Genomic DNA, 19,298 nt, shown 5'->3' with positions numbered 1-19,298 from the left:
TCCACGTTGACGTTCCCCCGTGTTTCCACGTTAACGTCACCCCCCAGTGTTTCCACGTTGACGTTCCCCAGTGTTTCCACGTTGACGTTCCCCCGTGTTTCCACGTTAACGTCACCCCCCAGTGTTTCCACGTTGACGTTCCCCCCCAGTGTTTCCACATTGATGTTCCCCCCAGTGTTTCCATGTGGACGTCACCCCCCAATGTTTCCACGTTGACGTTCCTCCCAGTGTTTCCACATTGACGTTCCCCCCCAGTTCCTGTGTAACAGGAGGCCATTCAGCCCCTCGAGCCTGCTATACCATTCAGTCAGCTCATAGCTGATCAGTATTTCATTTACCTGTGTTTGCTCCACATCCCTCGCTTCCCTTCCCCAACAGAAATCTGTCCATCTCCATTTTGACATTTCTAATTGAGCCTCAGTATCTACAGCTTTTTTGGGCGAGAGTGTTCCAGATTTCCACTCCCCTTTGTGTGAAGAAGTGTTTCCTGATATCGCCTGACTCTGATTTGTAGATTCTGCCCCTTGTACTGGGCTCCCCCACTTGGGGAAAGTTTCTATCGACTCCTTTCATCATCTTACCCATCTCAATTGGAATCACTCCTTAATCTTCTAAACCCGAGAGAGTACAAGCCTAGTCTATACAACCTGTCCTCATAGTCTCAGCCTTTTATTACACCCCGGGATCACTCTAGTGAATCTGCAGCGCTCCCCCACTCCCTGAGGCCAGTACATTCTCCGAGGTGCAGGGTCTGGAACTGAAGACAGTTCCTCCAGATGGGGGTCTGACCAGTCCTATACAGGTGAAACATCCCTCCCATCCCCACATTCCATCAGCCTTTTTGAGTACCTTTTTGTACCTCCACTGGATTTTAGTGAATTGTGAACAGAATTCCCGAAATCTCCTCGCTCCTCCACTGTTCCTGGTCTCTTATCATTAAGGAAATATTCCAGTTTGCCTTTCTTTGTTCCAAAGTAGATGACCTCACACTTCTCCACATTGAAGGCTACCTGCCACAGTTTGGTCCATTCGTTTAATCAGAGTGTCCCTTTGATTTCTCCATGACTGATTAATCGCTCAAATACAAAGACAGAGGCTAACACACACAGCACTTCATTCAAGGTTTTAAATTCAACAGTTATCCAGAATATAGCAGATTTCAGTGTCCTCAAAAGTTTTTAAAATATTCATTCACGGGATGTGGGTGGCACTGGCCAGGCCAGCATTTATTGCCCATCCCTAATTGCCCTTGAGAAGGTGGTGGTGAGCTGCCTTCTTGAACCACTGCAGTCCATGTGGGGTAGGTACACCCACAGTGCTGTTAGGAAGAGAGTTCCAGGATTTTGACCCAGTGACAGTGAAGGAATGGCAATATAGTTCCAAGTCAGGATGGTGTGTGACTTGGAGGGGAACTTGCAGGTGGTGATGTTCCCATGTATTTGCTGCCCTTGTCCTTCTAGTTGGTAGAGGTCACGGGTTTGGAAGGTGCTGTCGAAGGAGCTTTGGTGCGTTGCTGCAGTGCATCTTGTAGATGGTACACACTGCTGCCACTGTGTGTCGGTGGTGAAGGGAGTCGAGTATCCAGGGACATGAAACAGGCAAAATTCCCATTTTCCACAGAAAATGACTCCTGTCCCATCCAGATGTTGCAGTTGCAGGGCCCACAACCACCCATATGTTCCCCTCACACAGTACTATTTTCATCCAGATGTTTTACAACCTGTACCTCTTTTCCATTAAGATCACCCCCCCCCCAAAAAAAAACACTGTTCCCATACAGATGCGTCCCTCATAGAGATGCATCTGCTCCTATCCAGATGTTCATCATACCCAGTGCACTGCTCCCATCTGGATATACCCCACATCCGGCTGTTCCCTTCACACGGCATCCCTGGCCCTTCCAGATGTTCCCCACACCTGGTGTCCCTGTTCCCATGCAAACGTTCCCCACAATGTGTCTTTGTCCTCATCCAGTTGTTCCCAGTGCACTGTTTTCATCCAGACGGTGCCTGAAATGTGCCCCTCTTGCGCCCACCCAGATGTTCCCCATACATGGAACCTCACGCCTACCCACCCAGATGTTCCCTCCACACAGCCACTCTTGTTCCCATCCAGATGTCCCTCATACACAGAAACTGTGCATAGCTCTGCTCCGGTTCCCACAGATAACCCTTCCTATTCCTATCCAGATGTTTCCAGAGCCATCTGGATGTTCCACACATAGAGACCCTCCTGTTCCAATCCAGATGTTCCTCACACAAAGCCTCTCCTGTGCCCATCCCTAAAAAGTCCCTATACAGAAGTTTCCCACGCCCAGTTCCCATCAGATGTTCCCAGATTTGTGCCCCTCCTGTCCCCGTCCAGACGTTCCCAGATTTGTGCCCCTCCTGTCCCCGTCCAGACGTTCCCAGATTTGTGCCTCTCCTGTCCGTGTCCAGATGTTCCCAGATTTGTGCCCCTCCTATTCCCATCCAGACGTTCCCAGATTCGTGCCTCCCCTGTCCAGATGTTCCCAGATTTGTGCCCCTCCTATTCCCATCCAGACGTTCCAAGATTTGTGCCTCCCCTGTCCGTGTCCAGATGTTCCCAGATTTGTGCCCCTCCTGTTCCTGCCCAGATGTTCCCTGCAGCCTCTCATTTGGCTGAGAGTCTCTGTTGTATCAGTGTGTAGGTGAGGAGGTCCTGCTGGGACACAGAGGGCTGGAGCGTGCTGAGGGCTTGCTCAAAATCCTCGGGCATCAGAATCAGCTCAGACTGCTCGGAGTCCAGACCTGTGGAAACACAGGGAAAGTAGTAAACTGAGATATCAAGCCAACCACAACACAGTACAGCAATATAAATCTTTATTCACAACTGGTCTCAGTGCTTTCGATCACCTCAAGGTGTCTCTCAATGGGTTTCACCCACTACAAGTACCATCCAAAGTGTAGTCAGGTAAACACGGCACTCAACAGGTGTTCAGCAAGATCCCACAAACTCAATCAAAGAACCAGCAGATAACCTGCTTCATAAGCAGTGTTGGTTAAGACTGCAGAGGACTCGCTTCGAAGGCAGCAGCTGACAGTGCAGCACTCCCTCGGTCCTGACCCTCCGACAGTGCAGCACTCCCTCGGTCCTGACCCTCCGACAGTGCAGCACTCCCTCGGTCCTGACCCTCCGACAGTGCAGCACTCCCTCGGTCCTGACCCTCCGACAGTGCAGCACTCCCTCGGTCCTGACCCTCCGACAGTGCAGCACTCCCTCGGTCCTGACCCTCCGACAGTGCAGCACTCCCTCGGTCCTGACCCTCCGACAGTGCAGCACTCCCTCGGTCCTGACCCTCCGACAGTGCAGCACTCCCTCGGTCCTGACCCTCCGACAGTGCAGCACTCCCTCGGTACTGACCCTCCGACAGTGCAGCACTCCCTCGGTCCTGACCCTCCGACAGTGCAGCACTCCCTCGGTACTGACCCTCCGACAGTGCAGCACTCCCTCGGTACTGACCCTCCGACAGTGCAGCACTCCCTCGGTACTGACCCTCCGACAGTGCAGCACTCCCTCGGTACTGACCCTCCGACAGTGCAGCACTCCTTAGGTACTGACCCTCCGACAGTGCAGCACTCCTTAGGTACTGACCCTCCGACAGTGCAGCTCTCCCTCAGTACTGACCCTCCGACAGTGCAGCGCTCCCTCAGTACTGACCCACCGACAGTGCAGCGCTCCCTCAGTACTGACCCTCCGACAGTGCAGCGCTCCCTCAGTACTGACCCTCCGACAGTGCAGCGCTCCCTCAGTACTGACCCTCCGACAGTGCAGCGCTCCCTCAGTACTGACCCTCCGACAGTGCAGCGCTCCCTCAGTACTGACCCTCCGACAGTGCAGCGCTCCCTCAGTACTGACCCTCCGACAGTGCAGCGCTCCCTCAGTACTGACCCTCCGACAGTGCAGCGCTCCCTCAGTACTGACCCTCCGACAGTGCAGCGCTCCCTCAGTACTGACCCTCCGACAGTGCAGCGCTCCCTCAGTACTGACCCTCCGACAGTGCAGCACTCCCTCAGTACTGACCCTCCGACAGTGCAGCACTCCCTCAGTCCTGACCCTCCGACAGTGCAGCACTCCCTCAGTCCTGACCCTCCGACAGTGCAGCACTCCCTCAGTCCTGACCCTCCGACAGTGCAGCACTCCCTCAGTCCTGACCCTCCGACAGTGCAGCACTCCCTCAGTCCTGACCCTCCGACAGTGCAGCACTCCCTCAGTCCTGACCCTCCGACAGTGCAGCACTCCCTCAGTACTGACCCTCCGACAGTGCAGCACTCCCTCAGTACTGACCCTCCGACACTGCAGCACTCCCTCAGTACTGACCCTGTGACACTGCAGCACTCCCTCAGTACTGACCCTGTGACAGTGCAGCACTCCCTCAGTACTGACTCTCCGACACTGCAGCACTCCCTCAGTACTGACCCTGTGACACTGCAGCACTCCCTCAGTACTGACCCTCTGACAGTGCAGTGTGCTCTCACTGAAATGCCGGGAGTATTAGCCCGGAGCTCGTGCTCATGGTCTCTGGATGGGATCTGAGGATACAAGTTTCTGAGTCAGAGGGGGGTGTGTTCCTGACCGAGCCAAGCTGCCACTGACATCAGCAGGAGCCCCACTCTTGTACCCTTATCCTGAACGGCTCAGCGTGTTCCTGTGTGTGGGGATGGTAGCATCATGCTAATGTTACTGGCCTGGTAATCCAGAGGCCTGGACTCATGATCCAGAAACCTATGTTCATCTCCCAGCACGGCTGCTGGCAGGGAATATCAATCAAGAATTTATCAATCTGGAATAAGGTGCTAGTCTGATAATGATCATGATACTATTGGATTGTTATAAAATCCTATCTGCTGTCCTGACTCAGTCTGACCTACCTGTGACCCACAGCAATGTGATTGACTCTGAGCCACCCTCTCAAATGGCTCAAAACAAATACTGGCCTTACCAGCAATGAAGGTAAAAAAGGTTCGAGGGGCTGAATGGGATCCTTCTGTTCCTGTGTAACAGGATCGAGGGGCTGAATGGCCTCCTCCTGTTCCTGTGTAACAGGATCGAGGGGCTGAATGACCTCCTCCTGTTTCCTCGGGTACAGATGAGTTGATAAGATGGTGTGAGGATATGGAGAATGAATGAGTAACGAACCTTCCTCAATGCGGCTGATCTTGCGTTTCAGAGCAGACATCATTGTGTCTGAGCAGAGAGAGTACAGGTCTGCCCCACTCACATATCGAGGGCACTGCTCAACAATGTGGCTCAGACTAACAGTGGGATCCAACGTGAACCTGCCGAAGGGAGAGAGCAAGGTGAGATAAACAGAGTAAAGATCCTCCACTCCCTGACACACTGCTCATTACCCACCCCATCCTACCTCACCGCAGCCTACCCTGACAGACCCACCCTCTTCCTCATCACTATCAGCCCACCCTCTTCCCCATCACTATCAGCCCACCCCCTTCCTCACCCGTGACCCTGCCGCCCGGGACGGGGCCCCGTGACCCTGCCGCCCGGGACGGGGCCCCGTGACCCTGCCGCCCGGGACGGGGCCCCGTGACCCTGCCGCCCGGGACGAATCGAGACTGAAAAGGTAACTTGTGTGGAGGTGTAAGGCGTTGGCACAGTTCTTAATGAATATCTTGAGTCAGTTTTCACAAAAGATGGGGGACAATGTAAACATTGTACTTGAGGAGGAGTGTTAAATATTAGATGGGATAGACATCGTGAAGGTTGAAATTTTTTTAAAAATTATTTGTCCATGGGATGTGGGTGTCACTGGCCAGGCCAGCATTTATTGCCCATTCCTAATTGCCCTTGAGAAGGTGGTGGTGAGCTGCCTTCTTGAACCACTGCAGTCCATGTGGGGTAGGTACACCCACAGTGCTGTTAGGAAGGGAGTTCCAGGATTTTGACCCAGCGACAGTGAAGGAACGGTGATATAGTTCCAAGTCAGGACGGCACACAGTGACAGCCGTGTGTACCGTCTACAAGATGCTCTATAGCAACTCACCAAGGCTCCTTCGACAGCACCTTCCAAACCTGTGACCTCTACCAACTAGGAGGACAAGGGCAGCAGATACATGGGAGGAAATATTAGGTTGTGAAGTGGATAAATCACCAGGCCTGGATGAAATATATTCCATGCTGCTAAGTGAAGCAGGAGAAGAGATAGTGGAGAGTCTGACCATCATTTTCCAATCCTCTCTGGTTACAGGTGTAGTGCTAATGTAATACTGTTTTGAAGAAGGGTTAACTCTGCTTCTCTCTCCACAGATGCTGCCAGACCTGCTGAGTATTTCCAGTGTTTCTGGTCTTTATTTATAATAGCTAATGTAATACTGTGGTTTAAAAAGGGAGGGAGGGATAGACCGAGTAGTTCCAGGCCAGTCAGCCTGTTCCCAGTGGTAGGAAATACTTGGAGTATGGTGTGCAGGTCTGGTCACCGGCACAAAAGGAAAGATGTGATTGCACGAAAGAAGAGATTCAGGAGGGGGTTTCCAGGACTGGGGATTTGAGTTATGAGGAAAGATTGGATAGGCTGGGTTATTTACCTTGGAATAGAGGAGGCTGAGGGGAGATTTGATTGAGGTGTATAAGGGGTCTGGATAGGAAGGCTCTAGTCCCCTTGGATGAGGGGTCCATAACCAGGGGGCATGGACTTAATGTAATTGGTAGAGGAATAAGAGGGGGCTTGAGGAGCAGTTTTTTGACCCAGATGGTGGTGGGGGTCTGGAACTCACTGCCTGATTGGGTGATAGAGGCAGAGATCATCCAACATTTAAAAACTACTTAGAGATGCATGTTGAGGTGCTGTAACCCACGAGTCTCTGGACCAAGAGTCGGAAAGTGGGATTAGGCTGGATGGCTTTTTGTCAGACGGCAAGGATGCAATGGGCCGAACGGCCTCCTTCCAAGCTGTAAATATTTCTGTTTCCCTGCTTCCCCCCGGGCTCCCCCTGACCGGGCCTCCCCGGGCTCCCCCTGACCGGGCCTCCCCGGGCTCCCCCTGACCGGGCCTCCCCGGGCTCCCCCTGACCGGGCTCCCCCTGACCGGACCTGCCTGGGCTCCCTGCACCGCACCTCCTGTAGCATTACTCACTTGCGTGTTATTGCCTGTAGTATGCGGAGATGTGTCTCTCTGTCTTCACTCACTCCCACATACAACAGCTTATCAAATCTGTTCCAAAGACAAAGACAAAGACAATCAGTCACTGATTAGTTCACTCAGAGACTCAGACCCAGTCCTGGTACAACAGTGAGCAGGAACATCCAGCTCGAACACAGAACACCAGCTACCACTCAATAGAAACTGTCCAGACAACAGCTGGGCTTGGTCGGTCACTCATACCTGCCTGGGCGGAGAAGGGCTCGGTCCAGGAGATCAGGTCTGTTTGTAGCTCCGATCACAAACACATCTGCGGTCGAATGAAGACCATCCAGTTCAGCAAGAAGTTGAGACACCACCCTGAGAACAGGAAAAGTACAGAGGCAGTGAGAGGGGGACAGGCCAGGGGGAGAGGGGGGGACAGGCCAGGGGGAGAGGGGGCTGGAGAAGAGGGTGCCAAGTGGGGACGAGAGGGTCTGGGGGTTGAAGGGAAGAGGGCACTGGGCCAGGTGGGGTACAGGGAGGGGGGGGGGGGGATGTTGAGGGAAGCAGGGGCTGGGCCAGGCGGGGTACAGGGAGGGGGGTTTGGGGGGAGAGGGGGCTGGGCCAGGTATGGTCCAGGGAGGGGGGTTTGGGGGGGGGGGGGGGGGGGGGGGAGAGAAGAGGGGGCTGGGCCAGGCAAGGTCCAGGGAGGGGGGTTTGGGGGGGGGGGGGGGGGGAGAGGGGGCTGGGCCAGGCGGGGTTCAGGGAGGGGGATTTGGGGGGAGAGGGGGCTGGGCCAGGCGGGGTCCAGGGAGGGTCCTGTAAGTTTTCCTCAATCTTTACAGTTTTGCTCAGTGCGATACCTTTAAATGTTTTTGTGCAGCATGTTAAAAGGGGGGAGTTTGGGGATGGTCTGGTCACCATCATTCACAAATGCAGCGCAGCACCCAAGGGTGCAGCTCAGAGGGATCACTGGTCAAGGGGGCAAGGCAGAGGGCAGTGCGCGGGCATGGGGTCAAAGGGCACCGAGTACCTGTCCATGACACCCCCAGAATCTCCACTCCGACCTCGATTGGGCGCCAGCGAGTCCAACTCATCAAAGAACAGAACACAGGGAGCGGCAGCTCTGGCCCGAGTGAACACTGGGAAAAAATAGACACATAACAGATCATTACAGAGCCGGGACAGGGGCACCGTTACTCACACAGACAGGACAGGGGCACCGTTACTCACACAGACAGGACAGGGGCACCGTTACTCACACAGTCAGGACAGGGGCACCGTTACTCACACAGTCAGGACAGGGGCACCGTTACTCACACAGACAGGACAGGGGCACCGTTACTCCCACAGACAGGACAGGGGCACCGTTACTCCCACAGACAGGACAGGGGCACCGTTACTCCCACAGACAGGACAGGGGCACCGTTACTCCCACAGACAGGACAGGGGCACCGTTACTCCCACAGACAGGACAGGGGCACCGTTACTCCCACAGACAGGACAGGGGCACCGTTACTCCCACAGACAGGACAGGGGCACCGTTACTCCCACAGACAGGACAGGGGCACCGTTACTCCCACAGACAGGACAGGGGCACCGTTACTCCCACAGACAGGACAGGGGCACCGTTACTCCCACAGACAGGACAGGGGCACCGTTACTCCCACAGACAGGACAGGGGCACCGTTACTCCCACAGACAGGACAGGGGCACCGTTACTCCCACAGACAGGACAGGGGCACCGTTACTCCCACAGACAGGACAGGGGCACCGTTACTCCCACAGACAGGACAGGGGCACCGTTACTCAGACAGACAGGAGAGCGCGAGTAAGCGAGACCAGCGGGACGATATACAGTGGGTTTTTGCGAGTGGAAGCCTGTGACCACTGCTGTACCGCAGGGATTGGTGCTGGGAGCCTTGCTGTTTGTAGTGTACATTAATGATTTAGAGTTATAGAGTTGTACTGCATAGAAACAGTCCCTTCGGCCCACCGCGTCCATGCCGACCATAATGCCTATCTATACTAATCCCACCTGCCTGCATTAATTCCATATCCCTCTATGCCTTGCTCATTCAAGTACCTGTCCAGATGCCTCTTAAATGTCGCTACTGTTCCTGCCTCCACCACCTCCTCGGGCAGTTCATTCCAGATACCCACTATTCTTTGTGTGAAAAATTTACCCCTTTGATCCCCTTTAAATCTCCTCCCTCTCAACTTAAATCTATGCCCTCTAGTTTTAGTCACCCCTACCATGGGAAACAGACTCTGGCTATCTACCCGATCTTTGCCTCTCATAATTTTATATACCTCTATCATGTCCCCTCTCAGCCTCCTTCACTCCAGGGAAAACAGACCCAGCCTTTCCAATCTCTCTTTATAACTCAAGCCCTCCAAACCAGGCAACATCCTTGTGAATCTTTTCTGCACACTCTCTAGCTTAATCACATCTTTCCTGTAGTGCGGTGACCAGAACTGCACACAGTACTCCAAATGCGGCCTAACCAACGTTCTGTACAACTGTAACACGACGTCCCAACTCTTGTACTCAATGCCTTGGCCAATGAAGGCAAGCATGCCATACGGCTTCTTCACCACCCTGTCTACCTGTGTTGCCACTTGCACCCCAAGGTCTCTCTGCTCAATTTAGAATACAGGAGGTATGATCAGTAAGTTCACAGACGACACAAAAATTGGTGGTGTTGTTAATAGTGAGGAGGAAAGCCTTAGATTACAGGACTATATAGATGGGCTGGTAAGATGGGCAGAGCTGTGGCAAATGGAATTTAATCCTGAGATTAATGTGAGGTGTTGCATTTTGGGAGGACTAACAATGCAAGGGAATATACAATGGATGGTAGGACACTAGGAAGTACAGAGGGTCAGAGGGACCTTGGTGTACTTGTCCATAGATCACTGAAGGCAGCAGCACAGGTAGATAAGGTGGTTAGGAAGGCATATGGGATACTTGTCTTTATTAGCCGAGGCATAGAATATAAGAGCTGGGAGGTTATGATGGAGCTGTATAAAACGCTAGTTAGGCCACAGCTGGAGTACTGTGTACAGTTCTGGTCGCCACACACTATAGGAGGGATGTGATTGTACTGGAGAGGGTGCAGAGGAGATTCACCAGGATGTTACCTGGGCTGGAGCATTTCAGCTATGAAGAGAGACTGAAAAGGTTGGGGCTGTTTTCCTTAGAGCAGAGAAGGCTGAGGGGGGACCTGATTGAGGTATACAAAATTATGAGGGGCATTGATAGGTTAGATAGGAAGAAACTTTTTCCCTTCGCGGAGGGGTCAATAACCAGGGGACATAGATTTAAGGTAAGGTGCAGGAGGTTTAGAGGGGATTTCAGGAAAAATAATTTTCACTCAGAGGAAGGTTGGAATCTGGAACACACTGCCTGAAGAGGTGGTAGAGGCAGGAATCCTCACAACATTTAAGAAATATTTAGATGAGCACTTGAAACGCCATAGCATACAAGGCTATTGGCCAATTGGAAAATGGGATGAGAATAGTTAGGTGCTTGATGGCCGGCACAGACACGATGGGCCGAAGGGCCTGTTTCTGTGCTGTATAACTCTATGACTTTATGAGACCAGTGGGACTCTAGTAATAGTCGGGGATTTTAACTACCCCAATATTAACTGGGATAATTTTAGTGTGAAAGGAATTGAGGGAACAGAATTTTTGAGGTGCATTCAGGAGAACTTTTTTCCCCAGTATGTAGCAAGTCCAACAAGAGAGGGTGCAGTTTTAGACTTAGTTTTAGGAAATGAAGATGGGCAGGTGGAAGGAGTGGCAGTGGGAGAGCATTTTGGTGATAGTGATCATAATTCTAGAAAAGGACAGAGATAGAACAGGAGTTAGAGTTCTCAATTGGGGCAAGGCCAATTTTACTAAACTGAAGAGTGATTTAGTGAAAGTGGACGGGAAACAGTGACTTGAAGGTAAATCAGTCAGAACAGTGGGAGGCATTCAAAGGGGAGATTCAATGGGTTCAGAGTAAACATGTTCCCACAAAGAAAAAGGGTGAGGCGGCCAAATCTAGAGCCCCATGGATGTCAAGGAGCCTACAGGGTTAGATAAGGCAGAAAAGGAAAGCTTATGTCCGACACCGAGAACTCAATACTACAGAAAGCCGAGAGGAGTATAGAAAGTGGAGGGGTGAAATCAAAAAGGAAATTAGGAAAACAAAGAGAGGGCATGAAAGAATATTGGCAATCAAAATCAAGGTGAACCCAAAGATGTTTTATCAATACATTAAGAGTAAGAGGATAACTAAGGAGAGAGTAGGGCCCATAAAAGATCAAAAAGGTAACCTATGTGTAGGAGCGGAAGATATTGGTGTGGATCTTAATGAATACTTTGCGTCTGTCTTCACAAAAGAATTAGAATTAGAATTAGAATATTACAGCGCAGTACAGGCCCTTCGGCCCTCGATGTTGCGCCGATCATCTGACCTACACTATTCCATTTACATCCATATGTCTATCCAATGACCACTTAAATGCCCTTAAAGTTGGCGAGTCTACTACTGTTGCAGGCAGGGTGTTCCACGCCCCTACTACTCTCTGCGTAAAGAAACTACCTCTGACATCTGTCCTATATCTTTCACCCCTCAACTTAAAGCTATGTCCCCTCGTATTTGCCATCACCATCCGAGGAAAAAGACTCTCACTATCCACCCTATCTAACCCTCTGATTATCTTGTATGTCTCTATTAAGTCACCTCTCCTCCTCCTTCTCTCTAACGAAAACAACCTCAAGTCCCTCAGCCTTTCCTCGTAAGACCTTCCTTCCATACCAGGCAACATCCTAGTAAATCTCCTCTGCACCCTTTCCAAAGCTTCCACATCCTTCCTATAATGCGGTGACCAGAACTGCACGCAATACTCCAGGTGCGGCCTCACCAGAGTTTTGTACAGCTGCATCATGACCCCGTGGCTCTGAAACTCGATCCCCCTACTAATAAAGGCTAACACACCATATGCCTTCTTAACAGCCCTATTAACCTGGGTAGCAACTTTCAGGGATTTATGTACCTGGATACCAAGATCTCTCTGCTCATCTACACTACCAAGAATCTTCCCATTCGCCCAGTACTCTGCATTGCTGTTACTCCTTCCAAAGTGAATCACCTCACACTTCTCCGCAAGAGGGGGACGATGCAGATACGGTATTTAAGGAAGAGGGGCGTGAAGTATTGGATGTGATAAACATAGGGAGAGAAAGTTGATAAATCACCAGGGCTGAATGAAATGTACCCCAGGCTGTTAAAAGAAGAAAGAGAGGAAATAGCAGAAGGTCTGACCATCATTTTCCAGTCCTCACTGGATACAGGTGTGATGCCGGAGGATTGGAGAATTGCTAACGTTGTACCTCTGTTTAAAAAGGGAGCGAGGGATAGACCGAATAATTACAGGCCAGTCAGTCTAACCTCAGTAGTGGGCAAATTATTGGAATCTATTCTGAGAGACAGGATAAACTGTCACTTCGAAAGGCACAGGTTAATCAAGGATAGTCAGCATGGATTTGTTAAGGGAAGATCTTGTTTGACCAACTTGATCAAATTTTTTGAAGTAACAAGGAAGATAGATGAGGGTAGTGCAGTTGATGTGGTCTACATGGATTTTAGCAAGGCTTTTGACAAGGTCCCACATGGCAGACTGGTTAAAAAAATAAAATCCCATGGGATCCAGGGAAATGCAGCAAGGTGGATACAAAATTGGCTCAGTGGTAGGAAACAAAGGTTAATTGTTGACGGGTGTTTTAGCGACTGGAGGGCTGGGTCCCCTGTTTTTTGTGGTATATATTAACAATTTGGATGTAAATGTAGGGGGAATGATCAAGAAGTTTGCAGACGACACAAAGATTGGCCGTGTGGTAGATAGTGAGGAGGATAGCTGTAGGCTGCAGGAAGATATTGATGGTCTGGTCAGATGAGCAGAAAAGTGGCAAATGGAATTCAACCTGGAGAAGTGTGAGGTGATGCATTTGGGGAGGTCAAACAAGGCAAAGGAATGCATGATTAATGGGAAAATACTGAGAAGTGTAGAGGAAGTGAGGGACCTTGGAGTGAATGTCCACAGATCCCTGTAGTTAGCAGGAGAGGACGCTAAGGTGGTTAAGAAGGCAATATGGAACCCTTTATAATAAAAGCAAAATACAGTAGATGTTGGAAATCTGAAATAAAAACAAGAAATGCTGGAACCACTCAGCAGGTCTGGCAGCATCTGTGGAGAGAGAAGCAGAGTTAACGTTTCGGGTCAGTGACCCTTCTTCGGAACTCCTTTCCTTTATTAACCGAGGTATAGAATATAAAAAGCAGGGAGGTTATGCTGGAACTGTATAACTTATTGGTTAGTCCACAACATGAGTACTGTGTGCAGTTCTGGTCACCTCATTACAGAAAGGATGTAATTACACCAGAGAGGGTACAGAGGAGATTTACGAGGATGTTGCCAGGACTGGAAAAGTGCAGCTATGAGGAAAGATTGGATAGGCTGGGGTTGTTCTCCTTGGAACAGAGAAGGCTGAGGGGAGATCTGATTGAAATGTACAAAATTTTGAGGGGCCTGGATAGAGTGGAGGTGAAGGGTCAATTCACCTTAACAGAGAGGTCAGTGATGAGGGAGCATAGATTTAAAGTGATTGGTAGAAAGATTAGCAGGGAGTTGAGGAAAAACCTTTTCACCCAGAGGGTGGTGATGGTCTGGAACTCACTGCCTGAAAGGGTAGTTGAGGCAGAAACCCTCAACCCACTCCACACCCAGCAGACACCGTCTGACCCACTCCACACCCAGCAGACACCGTCTGACCCACTCCACACCCAGCAGACACCGTCTGACCCTGGGCTGTTCATTACCTTCTCGCACATTCTCTTCGCTCTGTCCAACGTACATGTTGATCAGCTCCGGGCCTTTAACACTGCAGGAAAAGAGAGGAGGGGAAGGAGGTGATGAGGATGGGTCAGGGCAATGAAGGGAGGGAGGGGGAGGGGAGAGAGGAGGCGGGGGAGGGGAGAGGGGAGGCGGGGGAGGGGAGAGAGGAGGCGGGGGAGGGGAGAGAGGAGGCGGGGGAGGGGAGAGAGGGAGAGTGCGAAAAGAATGTCTTATATTTGTGTTGCCTCTTCCACACTCAGCATACACACAAACTGCTTTAGGAATGATGCTCCAGTCACCGCTCGAATGTGGGAAAAGCAACAGCCAATTTGTGCACAGCAAGATTCCACAAAGAGTGTTTCGAAAATAACCAGCTAACTCTTCTGATACTGTTGGTTCAGGGTAAACAGTGGCCAGGAAATAAAAGTGATTTCAAATCATGTCATGGGATAGATTACATCAACTTGAGGGGCCAGACAGGGCCTCACCCAGAAGACAGCACCTCTGACAGCGCAGCACTCCCTCAGTACTGACCCTCCGACAGCGCGGCGCACCCTCAGTACTGACCCTCCGACAGCGTGGCGCTCCCTCAGTACTGACCCTCCGACAGCAGGGCGCTCCCTCAGTATCGCCCCCTCGGGGTTTCAGTGCTCCCTCAGTACTGCCCCCTCGGGGTTTCAGTGCTCCCTCAGTACTCAGAGAGTAGCAGTGGAAGGGAGTTTCTCAAAATGGAGACGTGTGACCAGTGGTGTTCCACAGGGATCCGTGCTGGGACCACTGTTGTTTGTGATATACATAAATGATTTGGAGGAAAGTATAGGTGGTCTGATTAGCAAGTTTGCAGACGACACTAAGAGTGGTGGAGTAGCAGATAGTGAAGGGGACTGTCAGAGAATACAGCAGAATATAAATAGATTGGAGAGTTGGGCAGAGAAATGGCAGATGGAGTTCAATCAGGGCAAATGCGAGGTGATGCATTTTGGAAGATCCAATTCAAGAGTGAACTATACAGTAAATGGAAAAGTCCTGGGGAAAATTGATGTCCAGAGAGATTTGGGTGTTCAGGTCCATTGTTCCCTGAAGATGGCAACGCAGGTCAATAGAGTGGTCAAGAAGGCATATGGCATGCTTTCCTTCATCGGACGGGGTATTGAGTACAAGGGTTGGCAGGTCATGTTACAGTTGTATAGGACTTTGGTTCGGCCACATTTGGAATACTGCGTGCAGTTCTGGTCGCCACATTACCAAAAGGATGTGGATGCTTTGGAGAGGGTGCAGAGGAGGTTCACCAGGATGTTGCCTGGTATGGAGGGCGCTAGCTATGAAGAGAGGTTGAGCAGATTAGGATTATTTTCATTAGAAAGACGGAGGTTGAGGGGGGACCTGATTGAGGTGTACAAAATCATGAGGGGTATAGACAGGGTGGATAGCAAGAAGCTTTTTCCCCCAGAGTGGGGGATTCAATTACTAGGGGTCACGAGTTCAAAGTGAGAGGGGAAAAGTTTAGGGGGGGGATACGCGTGGAAAGTTCTTTACGCAGAGGGTGGTGGGTGCCTGGAACGCGTTGCCAGCGGAGGTGGTAGATGCGGGCACGATAGCGTCTTTTAAGATGTATCTAGACAGATACATGAATGGGCAGGAAGCAAAGAGATACAGACCCTTAGAAAATAGGCGACATGTTTAGATAGAGGATCTGGATCGGCGCAGGCTTGGAGGGCCTGTTCCTGTGCTGTAATTTTCTTTGTTCTTTGTACAGCCCCCTCTGGGTTTCAGTGCTCCCTCAGTACTGCCCCTTCGGGGTTTCAGTGCTCCCTCAGTACTGCATTGGGAATGTCAGCCTAGACTTTGGCTCCAGTGTCTGGGATGGGCTTTGATTGATTTGGCCAAGCTGCCATCTTGTCTCTGCTCGTTCCCTTCACCCTGGATTCTGATTGGCTCACCTGAGGAAGGTCATGGTGCACTCGGTGGCGATGGCTTTAGCCAGCAGGGTCTTGCCAGTGCCCGGCGGTCCGTACAGGAGCAGGCCAGTCCTGCGCAGACCAAGGGTCAGCAGCTCGGGATGGTCCAGTGGGAGCTGCACAGTGTCCAGGATCTCTCGCTTTATGTCCTGTAGTCCTCCCACATCCTGCCACCTCACCACAGGAATCTGCAGGCAAGTAAGACAGCACCTAATGAGGAATAGCAGATGTCGGGCACCAGAAGACAGGCTGTTTGGCCCCTCTCTACTCTTCTAGCCCAGCATAGAATGTACCAGGGGTCCCCGCAGGCAAAATATTCATTTGTAATTTATGTCTTTTCACACAACTCAACTGCAAACTGTTCCCAATGACCTGAGGGTCAAAAACCAGAGGACACAAGTTTAAGATAATTGGCTAAAAAACCACATGGGACAAGGGGGAAACAATTTTTGTTTTACACACCAAGTTACTGTGATCTGGAATGTGCTGCCTGAAAGGGCAGTGGAAGCAGATTCAATAGTAACATTCGCGACACACAAGTGCCAGGCAATGACCATCTCAAACAAGAGAGAATCTAACCAATTCCCCTTGACATTCAATGGCATTACCATCGCTGAATCCCCCACTATCAACATCCTAGGGGTTACCATTGACCAGAAACTGAACTGGAGTAGTCATATAAATACTGTGGCTACAAGAGCAGGTCAGAGGCTAGGAATCCTGAGGCGAGTAACTCACCTCCTGACTCCCCAAAGCCTGTTCACCATCGACAAGACACAAGTCAGGAGTGTGATGGATACTCTCCACTTGCCTGGATGGGTGCAGCTCCAACAACACTCAACAAGCTCAACACCATCCAGGACAAAGCAGCCCGCTTGATTGGCACCCCATCTACAAACATTCACTCCCTCCACCACCGACGCACAGTGACAGCAGTGTGTACCATCTACAAGATGCACTGCAGAAATGCACCAAGGCTCCTTTGACAGCACCTTCCAAACCCGTGACCTCTACCAACTAGAAGGACAAGGGCAGCAAATACATGGGAACACCACCACCTGCAAGTTCCCCTCCAAGTCACACACCATCCTGACTTGGAACTATATCACCGTTCCTTCACTGTCACTGGGTCAAAATCCTGGAACTCCCTTCCGAACAGCACTGTAGGTATACCCACCCCACATGGACTGCAGCGGTTCAAGGCAGCAGCTCACCACCACCTTCTCAAGGGTAATTAGGGATGGGCAATAAATGCTGGCCTGGCCAGTGACACCCACATCCCATGGACGAATAATTAAGATCAAGAAAAGCAGTTGTACTAATACCGATCCCTGGGGAATCCCAATATATTCCTTCCTTCAGTCTGAAATACAACCGTTCACAACTACTTTTTCCTGTCACTCAGCCAACGTTGTATCCATGCTGTGACTGTCCCTTTTATTCCATGGGCTTTAATTTTCTGGAAAAGTCTATTTTGTGACACTTTATCGAAAGTTCATATACACCACATCAACTCTCTCTGTTACCTCATCAAAAACCTTAAGCAAGTTAGTTAAACGCGATTTTCCCTTACCAAATCCATGCCAGCTTTCCTTAATTAATCTGCATTTGTCCAAGTGAGTGTTAATTTTGTCCCAAATTATCATTTCTAAAAGCTTTCTCACCACCGAGGTTAAACTGACTGGACTGTAGTTGCTGGGTTTATCTTTACTCCCTTTTTGAACAACGGTGTAACATCTGAAATTCTCCAGTCCTCTGGCACCACCCCTGTATCTAAGGATTGGATGATTATGGTCAGGGCCTCTGGAACTTCCCTCAGTATCAGATGCATCTGATCCGATCCTGGTAACTTACTGACTTTAAGTACAGACAGCCTAGTTAATACAGCCTCTTTATCAATTTTTAGCATATCCAGTGTCTGAACTACCTTCTCTTTCACTATGACTTGGGCAGTATCTTCTTCCTCAGTAAAGACAGATGCAAAGTATTCATTTAGTACCTCAGTCATGCCGTCTGCCTCCAGTGTCCCTTATAGGTCCCTAAATCATAGAATCATAGAAAGTTTAAGGCACAGAAAGAGGCCACTTGGCCCATCGTGTCTGTGCCAGCCGAAAAACAATCCACCTATTCTAATCCCACCTTCCAGCATGTGGTCCGTAGCCCTGCAGATTACAGCACTTGAGGTTCATATCCAGACTCCTTTTAAATGAGTTGAGGGTTTCTGCCTCAACTACCCTTTCAAACGGAGTTCCAGACTCCCACCACCCTCTGGGTGAAAAGATTTTTCCTCATCTCCCTCTAATTTTTCTACCAATCACTTTAAATCTATGCCCCCTCGTCACTGACCTCTCTACTAAGGTGAATAGACCCTTCACCTCCACTCTATCCAGGCCCCTCACAATTTTGTACATTTCAATCAGATCTCCCCTCAGCTTCCTCTGTTCCAAGGAGAACAACCCCAGCCTGTCCAATCCTTCCTCATAGCTGCATTTTTCCAGTCCTGCCAACATCCTCGTAAATCTCCTCTGTACTCTCTCTAGTGCAATTACATCTTTTCTGTAATGAGGTGACCAGAACTGCACACAGTACTCATGTTGTGGCCAAACCAATGAGTTATACAGTTCCAGCATAACCTCCCTGCTCTTATATTCTATACCTCGGCTAATAAAGGAAAGGATTCCATATGCCTTCTTAACCACTTTATCAACCTGTCTTAAACACACACTGAACCTGCCTCCACCACACTCTCAGACAGTGTACCATGGGAACAAGGAACCCAGATCAAAGACCTTTTTTGAAAGCAGGGTGCAATACTTTAACACCTGGAAACAAAGGAAGGCCTGGGTGGTTCTGCTGTGGCCATATTTGTGGACTCTGCATATTGAAAAAGGTAAACATCTATTGACTTTTTATTCTGGATAAATTCAACAGGCTTTCAGAAGTCTGGAGCCTGAAAGGAAGACCGGAAGACACCCAGACCAGTAGGAGAATCTTCAGAAGAGAGAGAGGGAAAACCTCTGCTCTCAGAATACACGGCCACCAATGTTCTAAGGTTACAACAGGATACAGATCAACCGGGAAAGTGGGCAAGGGATTGGCAAATGGAATTTAACGCAGACAAGTGTGAAGTGATGCATTTTGGGAAGTTAAACCAGGGCAGGACATATACAGTGAATGGCAGGGCCCTGGGGAGTGTTGTTGAGCAGAGAGACCTTGGGGTGCAAGTACATAGTTTCCTGAAAGTGGCAACACAGATAGACAGGGTGGTGAAGAAGGTGTATGGCATGCTTGCCTTCATTGTCCGATGCATTGAGTACAAGAGTCAGGACGTCATGTTACAGTTGTACATAA

General features: G+C 50.3%; 1 protein-coding gene across 1 annotated transcript in view; it reads right to left on the bottom strand.

The window, feature by feature from the left end:
- Nucleotides 1-1,108: 1,108 nt before the first annotated feature.
- The window catches only part of pex6 (peroxisomal biogenesis factor 6), an 86,204-nt gene continuing 68,014 nt past the window's right edge, over nt 1,109-19,298 (bottom strand). Inside the window, exons 11-17 of the mRNA XM_068025436.1 lie at nt 15,930-16,135; nt 13,974-14,035; nt 8,133-8,241; nt 7,361-7,477; nt 7,112-7,189; nt 5,161-5,300; nt 1,109-2,771 (exon numbers count right to left, since the gene is read on the bottom strand). Coding sequence (XP_067881537.1) covers nt 2,635-2,771; nt 5,161-5,300; nt 7,112-7,189; nt 7,361-7,477; nt 8,133-8,241; nt 13,974-14,035; nt 15,930-16,135 — 849 coding nt within the window. The 3' untranslated portion in view covers nt 1,109-2,634. The remainder of the gene's footprint in view (nt 2,772-5,160; nt 5,301-7,111; nt 7,190-7,360; nt 7,478-8,132; nt 8,242-13,973; nt 14,036-15,929; nt 16,136-19,298) is intronic.

The sequence above is a fragment of the Heterodontus francisci genome, unplaced genomic scaffold (assembly GCF_036365525.1).
Source record: "Heterodontus francisci isolate sHetFra1 unplaced genomic scaffold, sHetFra1.hap1 HAP1_SCAFFOLD_461, whole genome shotgun sequence".
Classification (NCBI taxonomy): domain Eukaryota; kingdom Metazoa; phylum Chordata; class Chondrichthyes; order Heterodontiformes; family Heterodontidae; genus Heterodontus; species Heterodontus francisci.
The sequence above is the reverse complement of the archived record's forward strand: the minus strand, read 5'-3'. Positions and strand labels throughout refer to the sequence as shown.